Below are 10,022 nucleotides of genomic sequence, written 5' to 3' on the forward strand. Positions count from 1 at the left end.
ATATAGGTACCCAATGATAATAATAATCACTTACTTATCACTTTCCATATGTCATGTACTGTTCAAGGCACTTTACCTATTCTAACTCATTTAATTCTCACCATTAGGTAGGTACTATTATTTGTCCTCATTTTATTGATTAGAAGAAACTTTAAAAATTCTGCCCAGGACCACAGAACAGTGAAGCTGGAATTTTAACTCAGCAATTTTAGCTTCAGTATTAATATTCCTTACCACTGCATGATATTACCTCAATGGACAACAGAGGATGAGATGGTTGGATGCCATCACTGACTCGATGGACATGAGTCTGAGTAAGCTCCAGGAGTTGATGATGGACCGGGAAGCCTGGCATGCTGCAGTCCAGCGGGACTGCAAAGAGTCAGACATGACTGAGTGACTGAACTGAACTGAACATAGTCACTTATGACTTAAAACTCTTCAATTACGTCCAAATTGTCACTTCAACTTGACTACAGACTCTTTAATGTTGCGTGGAATTTTCTTCCTTTTTACCCTGTGTTTAAATACTTGTCACCTTTTGTGTGTTTTCTTAACCATTATTTCTTCAGGGAATCCTCCTTTCAAATTCCTTCGTACCATGCAGCTCTCCATTAATATCTTTTATCACAGATGAAATGTTACATATTTTTATGATTATTTGGCTAGCTTGTGTCTCACCCACTATAGTATACACCGTGGCCACTATTACAGTCCCTGTGTACACACACTAGTTCCTGTGTACCAGTCTAGTCTATTTATGGCACTCAATATATATTTTATGAAATAAAAAAGACAGGAAGGAAGGAAACATGGGATGGATAAAATTTCTTAGAGTTGAAAAAGTCTAAAAGGAACATTTTACAACTTTTCTTTCAGATCAGAAATTCTTCTCATATCCTTTCTCCCATTTTTAAAATAGAAGTATAGTTGATTTTACAACATTGTATGAGTTTCAGGTGTACAGCATAGTGATTCAGTATTTTTGCACATTATATTCCATTATAGATTATTACAAGATAGGGGGTATAATTCCCTGTGCTGTATCTCTTGAATCATCTATCTATTTGAACAATTTCAAATAGGTAACACTACCTCAGGAAAAGCTGCTTCCATCCCTGGATGACTCTGATCAAACATTAGAAAGTTCTTCCTTGGCTAATGGTGAAACACAGCACCTTATAAATTTCACTTATATGTTCTACTTTTCATTTTGGAGCTTCCTGGAAAATGTGTTATCCTCTTTTTCACATGGCAGATTTTCAAATATTTAAAGTTATTATGTTTCTCTTGACAAATTCTTTTTCCCCAGCCTAATGAGATCTGATTTCCTGTATTTTTATGACATAATTTGTATGACATAATTTTCTTTATGTGCTTTGAAGCTTTGTAAAATTATTCTTTCTTAATGTCTTACCTTCAGCCAGCATTAAAAACTATACAATGTATGTTCATTGTTCTTTCCTCCCACTCCTAAATAAATTTTGGTATGAAAATACAGGGGCAATACTGCACCTTATATTTTCTTCTTGGGAATTCACATAACAAAATAACATTAAGTTTCTGAGAAACCTTGGATTAAAGTTACACATTGAACTTTCATTAATGTAGTGGTTCACAAATGTATATGATCCTTTTTCTAAGGAAATACATCATATTTATAGGTTTTTTCAGAATAATGCCTGGAAAATTATATATGAATAAATGTATTAATCTATATGGGATGCTTATTGTTAATAACATGTATTTAACATAGTTGGAAATATAAGAAAACTATACTTTGTTACTTAACAAAATCTTGTTTTGTTTTTTGACACATGAGAAACAGGTATGTCTAGTGATCAGAATATAACTTTTTTCTTATGTTCATTGATTAAAAAAAGGAAAATGGGAAATATATATTTTAATATATTCATGCTAGAAAAGTGGAAATAATTGTTATCATAAGACTTTTTATTAAAAATATATTCTTTATAAAACTTGTGAATAAGCCTCCTAAAATAAATATTTTACTTCTGTTTTGTTAGAAAGCATTCATTCTTTTTATTTAAAAAATCCAAAAAAACACTGGCAAATAAAAGAACTGAAGGATTTGCAATTAAGTGGATTTCAAGTGTTAAAACACTAAAATTCTCTCAGAAATGCATTAAAATAAATGTAGGACTTTAACTTCAAGAGTATGCTATACTATACCTAAGCACAGCAGGTATAAGAAATAATAACGAACTAAAAATTCCTATTGCTTTGTTATTTAGTATTAAATAGCTAAAATCTTCTTGCTATAAAGTATTTGATGCATTTCATAACAATTCTTGAGCTAAATATAAAAATGATACTTACAAAAGCTACTTAACAATATGAATCTATTTCTTTATAATTATGATCAAGAAATAGCTCATTTTTTTCTCTTTCTCTATAAATTTCTACCTCTTGTTAGATTGTTGTGTTGTATCATGATTATAGTATCTGCATAAGCAATTTTGAACATTTGCAAGCAAATACATCATTTCTATTGCATAACAATGTATTTGCATTAATTGGCATTAGTAAGCTGTGAGAGAGACAAAAAGGAACTATCTTTGAGTTGATAAACTATCATGACTCTGTGTCTTGTTTTATTAAAGAAAAGCAGGCAGTGCTATATACGGGGAAAAGCAACTTCGATTAGAAAAAATAAGTTGTACAAATAAAAATAGTGGCCAGGTAAGCAGTTAGAAAAGTGATTTTTATCTTATACCTATGAATGGTAACCAAATTTCATGTCAGAAATCTGTACTTATTAAATGAATTTTAGATTATTGAAGACACATTTAAATAATGACAGCCTGAAGGAGCCTGAAGCAGGTCATTAAATCCATAGGGATTGGTGGTTTGATTTCATTTCCATCCAGACGGAGGTAGCGAAGATGAGGTCCATAACTGAAGGAATCTTCCACAGGCAGTGTGGTCGGAGCTGAAGGACACATTACAGACACGTTCACATCTATGGAGACAAAGATAGTCCGAGTGAATGAAGCAGAATGCCAGAGACTAAGGATGGAAGACCAAGATGCTATTAGACACTCCCATGGAGGGCATGGTGGCTTGATCTGTGAAGGTGACAGAGAGACATTCTTTTGTCTAAGTTGGAAGTTATAAACAGAATAAAATGTGCAATGCACATATACTAATGTCAGTCCATATTTTGCTATACTTAATACACAACAGTAGAAAGAACATATAGTTAAGAGCTGTGATGGAAACAAAGATATATCACTTGTCTTCTTCCTTTGACAGGCCAGAAAAGGTGTGATTAGAGTGAGAAACGTAGTATTTGGGCATCAGAGGTAGAAACAGTGGTTCAGAGCTAGTACTAAATTAATGGGTAGGTATGGGGGCAGATGGATGAATAGATGGATGTGAAGGCAGAGAGTCAGTCTATTATTAGAGAAAATGCTTGAAAGCTACATTTACAATGCAAACACAAACTAATCATACATGATGACGTTTTTTTCTTTTAAAGTACAATTAAAATAACTTTGTATACATGATACTTGCCGAAAACAACCTTGAATCTCCATACTTAGGTGTATTTAACTGGGAAAAAACATTTGCCAAGAATTGAATTACAAAAATTCAAGCCAGGAAATATCCCGTCAGCCTTTTCACATCGTTAGGATGTGAGAAATCGCGCACCTGCCTTGGATCAGAGCCCTTGGCAGCAGCATCTTTAGTGAGATTTAGGAGCATTTAGCAGAGAAAGGTGTGTTAAACCAGCAAAATTCTGATGGGTATGCTTAATAACTGATCTCAAATGAATCCTTATACTCCCTTTATCCCATTTTGCAATTGTGTTGAGCAAGAGATCTTCCCTTAGAAGGTAAGACCCGCCTAACTTTGGCAATGACCTTCCTTTTGTGTCCTGTGGTGCACACTGACTCATACTGTATTGAAGGGTTTTATGCTTACTGCAAAGGTGCTTCGCTCTGATTGTATACCATTTTGTAAATTTAACTTGCTAAAAGTAATGACTTGCATTTTATAGCGGATTTGTGTTCCTCAGGGTATTTTTCTTCACATATATTATCACCTTATCGTGATGCAACTTTTATTGGGCAACATTCCCTACCTGGGTATTGCTTAAATAGTGACTCAGGTGGGTAAGGTCTTGTGCACCAGGTATTTCATTAAGTAAGTAGCTGAGTCCCACCCTTTTCCAACTGCACAGGGTCACTTGCCTACTAGGGAGATTATATCCTTTCTGATATGTTATCTCTTGTCTTTATTACCCTTATTACCCATAATCCATGCATGACTAAATAACTAGAATGTAAAAAACAAGTGTTCTAAATGTAATTATATTTTCATGAAATAATTTTAATGTTTCTGAGAGAGTACCAAGAAGCAACTTGTTTGAATAGGTAACATTATTGCCACATTTAAAGTCCCCTAAAGTATTCAGAAGAAATAAACATTTCTATCATTTTGGATAAATGTTTGCTGTCCTATAAACTCTTCACATAAAAGTTATGTCTCTGGGAAACCAATTTATTAACAACTAGAGTAGATTATGTGGTAAGAAGAACTAAGTACTTTAGCAGTCACTATAACGCAGTGTGATATAATCATGAGCCAAGAACTCTTGCCAGGGAAATTCTTCTTTTCCATTTATTTTCTTGGAATATAGAAATGACTGTGCTTGATATCTACATTAAGAAACAAGTAAATCAATTTCTCTATGTAGACTTTGCAGCTGTGAAAATGATTTTTACCTCTTTTGCTAGAAATCTGTCTTAAGCCTTATACTCTAGAGATTGAAGAAAATGTCCTATGATTATACTGCTGGACTGAGAAAGATCACCTAAGGGAAACCTTGGATTCAGGTCCTGTCTATTATACTTACCCTTTGTCCTTGGCAAAATACCCTCAACTAGTTGAGCCTCAGTTTTTCTATCTTCAGAAATTCGTAATAGCACACAAGATTCCTTTGAGGGCTCATTTGTGCTTCTCAAAGTGTGGACCAGCAGTATCCGTACTACCTGAGAACTAAATCCTTATACCCCACCCAGACTTACTGGGTCAGAAACACAGAGACTGGAGCCCAGAAATCTTTTATAAGCCTTCGAGGTGATTCTGATGCATATTAAGATGGAATGTGGGAAAACAGAGACATGAGACAACTTCGATGAAAAAAACACTCAGAGTAGAACAGAGTCCTTCTCTTCTTTGGGTAACCTTGTATAGCTATGTAATTACCTTGCATGGGTGCCCAAGCATGTGTTGAATTTTACTACCTCACTCCTGAACACTCTCATGCTCATAGTCCCAGTTCAGGGGAATCCTCAATTCACAAACAGGGATCTATGTGGAATCCCTTTATAAACTGACTTCCTACCTCAAATGTCTATGGGACTTTTGTTGTCAGGTAAGGAATGCACCTGTAGAAGCATAGAACTTTTGTCAGGAAAAATTACATTTATTTAGGTTGATATTGGGCTTTCCGGGTGGGTCACATGGTAAAGAATCTGCCTGCAGTGCGGGAGATCAGGGTTCAATCCCTGGGTCAGGAAGATCCCCTAGGGAAGGGCATGGCAACCCACTCCAGTATTCTTTCCTGGAGAGTTCCATAGACGGGGAACTTGGTGGGCTACAGTCCATGGGGTCACAAAGAGTCGACATGACTGAGCAACTAACACACACACACACACACACACGCACATACACAGGTTGATATTGGCTGTGGTACTATTTGGTTCAGTACAACAGATTCAGCTATTAAGATATTTTCCTGTTGCATCTTTTGCTTTAACTACAAGATTAAACAATGTGTCTCATCACCATGGCAAAAAAAAATCACTGCTGTGGCAGCAGCCTGCTCATTAGTTCCTGGATTTTATGCTCAAGTGTGCTGTTAGGAAAAAAATATATATATCAAATAAATGAAGAATTCATAGTGCAAAAATGGTCTGTTCTTACAAGTGGGATATTTATGTAATTATTTGCTTAAATGGCACAACCTTCTGACAATTATCTGTGTTACTTTCCTACAAACCATCCAACTGATTCTCACTTTAAGAGTGTATTTTATAAAGTTGTTCAGAAGCCCCCCTCAAGATTATCTTCCTTAAGGGCCTGTTCGAGGATAGAGCATTCCTGGACACTTGACAGGCTGATAGCATAGCCTGTGGCTGGACCAAGACGTTGTCCACTTCTACACCAGAGTCAGCCTCGTCTCAGGCATAATTGTGAAGATGCCAAGTTTGCCTTTAATGTCTCCAGCTTCTTCCCTTCACAGCATCTCTGCCTCCAAGGCACACTGCACTCATCTCTCTCTTATCAAAGCTATTTTCAGGAAAGGAGTGAGTATTCTACCTTGTTGATTGCCATTAGTCTTAAGGAATTGCCACCTTCCAGGGACAATTGTTTTAATTTCAATTGAGCAAAACCTTAAGGCACAATATTGGTTCCCAATGGATGGTCCCTGAAACAGTAATCTCAGCATCTCTAGGATACTTGCTAGCTATGAAAAGTCTCAGGTCAGAAACTCTGGAATGAGGCCACCCATCTACATACTCCAAAGTTTGAGAAACCCACTGATCTAAAGCAGAAACTCTAATTAGGGTGACTGTAGGCATCAGCTCTCTGCAGTCTTTAAGACTGGGGTCCCTTCTTGATACCTCCTAAATCATATTCTGTCTCTTACTATCCATGAGATTGTTTGCGCCTGGTACGCTTTCTTCAGTAAGTCTGCCCACTGAGGCAGGAATATAAGAATCTACTCAGTAAAATAAGATAGAGACATTTAGTTTATCCAACAGATAATATACCTCTGTAGATTACTAAAATCAACTTTTCAATGTAAGATTTCAACCTCTTGGATCATTGACACTATGAATAGACAAAACTTGAAAATATGCTTTAAAAAAAATCTAAAAGTACAAGAGTTGGAATAAAACACCCACATTATTGAAACAACAACAACCACAAAAGAAGATATAGAGTTAACTTAATGAGTATCTTAGTCAATGACACACCCTGATGGTTACTTACTTCTAATTTTGTTGTGATCGAGATGAAGGTGCTGCAGATGAGCACTGATTTTGGGGACCTTTGTGAGTTGATTGTGAGACAGTTGAAGATCTAGAATTGATGGTACATTAAAACCACTAGAAGGAAGGCCAGCATCAGATAATTTGTTGTGGTTGAGTCTCAGGAAGGCCACATTAGGAATCACATTAAAATAATTTTCTGGTATTCCTTCAATGGAATTGTTGTCTAAGAACAGCTGCATTGTATTGGCCGGTAATCTTGGTGGCATATTCCTCAGGGCATTCTTAGCCATGTTTAGCTGCATGAGGTTCTTGAGTCCCTTAAAGGTGTCTCTTTGAAAGGCATTGTCTAATAGCTTATTGTGCTGCAGGTCAAGAAGGGTCAGGTTCTCCAGATTGCTGAAAGTCCCTTGAGGAATTCTGGACACCTTGTTTCTAGCTAATTGTAATTGTTCTAAGCTTCTTGGCAATGGAGAAGGTACCTCCTCTAGCTCATTATCTTCCAGAAACAAGAAAAGCAGCTTCTTCAGTTGGCTCAGGGCTCCCTTTTCAATTCCATAGTTGGTTATTTTGTTCTTGTTTAGGTTTATCCATCTCAGCTGGGTGGCATTCTCAAATGGCTTCTCAGGAATGGTTTCTATCAGGTTGTTTTCAAGATAAAGGTACCGGATCCTTGATGGTATAGCAGGGATTTCTTTGAGACCTCGGTTTTCACAGTACAAAGCAGTAGGGAAACTGGGGGGACAGAAACATTCCCTGGGACAATCGAAATCATACATTGTCCAGTCCTCTGGATCACTTGCCTCATAGACCTGTCTCACACTTCGAGTCCACACCGTATCTGTTACGAATAACACCCAGATGATGAAGCAGATTGTGGTTGCCATTATAGTATCTAGAGTAAGAGATTTAAAGAGTTTGACCTTTAAGTAACTGCGTGCACCAAAATGATCGGTAAACATAGCTTCTTCGGTGAGTGGGGAGGGAGGGAGGGAAAGACTTGACAGCATTTGATGCATAGTTATCAATCATTACCCATCTATTTAGTGAGCACTATCTGCAAAGCATTTTCCAAAAGTAAAACTGACTCACCAACTTGTAACTTTCCAGTTTTAACACAATCATGATGAAAACTGAGTAAGAAAAAGCAAATTTTAGGAACTCTAAGTGCTTTTCCATTTCAAGCTATTTAATACAAGGAAGTTAACTGAAACCCAGAGTTGAACACACATGTACAAAAAAGTGACCTTTTAATAACTCGAATTTAGAGTCCACATTGTTCCTAAGAAACAGGCATATGCTTTTACTTTTGCTCCTAAATGAGCAGAACATCTGGGTGAGATTTCCCAGGCTCTTTGGCCCTTGAACCAAAGAAATAGCGAGATCAAAGAACACTTCAGCAGTTTTGTGTGTGTGTGAAGGAAGGTTTTCGGATTTGAAGAAAAGTATGTGATTAATCGCTTGCTCTGTTGCCCAGCTTCTCAGGTAAGTTTTATTTTGGGGGTTTAGGAAAATATTTCTAATATTTTAATACAAGATCAGGCTGTTTAGCCAAGAAATCTGGATTATGAAACTCTCTCTAGATAGGTATAGGTATAGACATAGATACAGATATAATCACACTTATATAAGTGGCATTGCTATGGTCAGTAAGAAAGAAAACAAAAGAACATGCTTAGGGCACAGGTGATCTCCATAGTTTCAGTATGGCTGCTAACAAGCATAAGTTAACACTTACTGATATGTGAGACATTTAAAAGACAGAAATCCTCCCAGCTGAGTATCAGCAAGGCTATGGGAAAATAGAACTATCCTAACGTGAAAAAAATATATATGTGTGTGTGTGTGTATGTGTGTGTGTGTATCTATATAACAGTAACATTCTGACCAAGGTACATTTAGTTCAAACCCTTGGTAATGAAGACCAAATAAATTTTACTGCTTCCTTAGGAAAAGACAAAATGAGCATCGTTTAGAAATGCTGATCTTTTGATTTTGCCACTAAATCAAGGCAAGCTCAGAGCTGCTTCCTCGAGCTGTCAAATTTCTTGTGATTGCAGAATGCTCCTCTGGTCATCCTCCAGAAACATTAAAATATTATTTTTTTTCAGAATATGGATTTGCTTTAGTTACTGACGCTGTAACCCTGCCTCAGATGAATCATAACTTTGAATTCTTAACTTTAAGAGTTACGAAAATTGTAAAAAATAATTTACCTTGCTGTCCAGGAATGTATCGCTTGAGTCCTGTGTCTGGAGCTGAAGTTTGCTAAAATCAGTTAAGGAAAAAAAAAGAAAACTTTGACTAAGGGAATTTGTTTTTATTTTATGCTGTCAAGCCTCCTGTGAGGAAAAAATACAACCTCCTCTGACCGGCCACCATGAACACCTTTGATCTATTGTTTCCACTTTGACAGAGCCTCAGAACACCGCTTACCTCAGCTCTTGGATCTTCTTCTTCCCTTTCTATTGGTCACTGCTCACTCATAGTAATGGACTGACCCAGGCTCCACACTGGTGTTCTTATAAATCCTCCCTAATATATATGCATCCATGGCTCCAGCTTTAACCCCTCCAACAACCACAGCACTTCCGTACCCAGGCAGCCCAGCACAGAAAATTCTAACTTTAATCTCAAGAACCCATAACAAAAATTCAGTGTCATTTTCAAACTCTGAGCTCACAGTCCCAAAGATATTGTAATGCGGTGATCTGGAGTAACAGCAAGAAACTAAACGCAGTTTTAATTTCAAGTACAACAAAAAAAGAGATTTTAAAGCATTTTTCTTTTTTTTAATTGGATACAAAGAAATAAGGGCCAATGTCCTCTTTATATGGAAATCTTTTACTCATTTTTTCTTGTATAAAACAGTTGCTGAAATTCTATTTAGATATATTGATTTTGATAAGGGAAAAAGAGATAGAAAATATATTTGAGAAATTTTAAAATGAAATCTGGAAAGCTCTACCTGATGTTGGCACTAAATATGCTGTT

At 36.4% G+C, this 10,022-nt stretch overlaps 1 protein-coding gene across 2 annotated transcripts; it reads right to left on the reverse strand.

Moving 5' to 3' along the window:
• Positions 1 to 757: 757 nt before the first annotated feature.
• Positions 758 to 9,733, reverse strand: KERA (keratocan). Of its 2 annotated transcripts, XM_069580670.1 has the most exons (4): positions 9,465 to 9,733; positions 9,245 to 9,296; positions 7,030 to 7,923; positions 821 to 2,983 (listed from the first exon to the last, which is right to left on the reverse strand). In XM_069580670.1, exons 3-4 carry the CDS (start codon positions 7,913 to 7,915, stop codon positions 2,811 to 2,813), a joined length of 1,059 nt encoding a protein of 352 aa, XP_069436771.1. In that variant the 5' UTR covers positions 7,916 to 7,923; positions 9,245 to 9,296; positions 9,465 to 9,733; the 3' UTR covers positions 821 to 2,810. The 2 variants fall into 2 exon arrangements, with proteins under 2 accessions (XP_069436772.1, XP_069436771.1); XM_069580671.1 differs by lacking the exon at positions 9,465 to 9,733 and having other exon boundaries at positions 758 to 2,983; positions 9,245 to 9,427.
• Positions 9,734 to 10,022: the final 289 nt, after the last annotated feature.

Source organism: Ovis canadensis, chromosome 3, assembly GCF_042477335.2.
Source record: "Ovis canadensis isolate MfBH-ARS-UI-01 breed Bighorn chromosome 3, ARS-UI_OviCan_v2, whole genome shotgun sequence".
NCBI classification, from domain to species: Eukaryota; Metazoa; Chordata; class Mammalia; order Artiodactyla; family Bovidae; genus Ovis; species Ovis canadensis.

Excerpts from the sequence above, each read along its gene's own strand:
- KERA (XM_069580671.1), bottom strand. The coding sequence starts at position 7,915 with ATGGCAACCACAATCTGCTTCATCATCTGGGTGTTATTCGTAACAGAT. Across the intron at positions 2,984-7,029 it reads CGATCACAACAAAATTAGAA|ATGTGAACGTGTCTGTAATG; the intron begins GTAAGTAACCAT and ends TTGTCTCCATAG.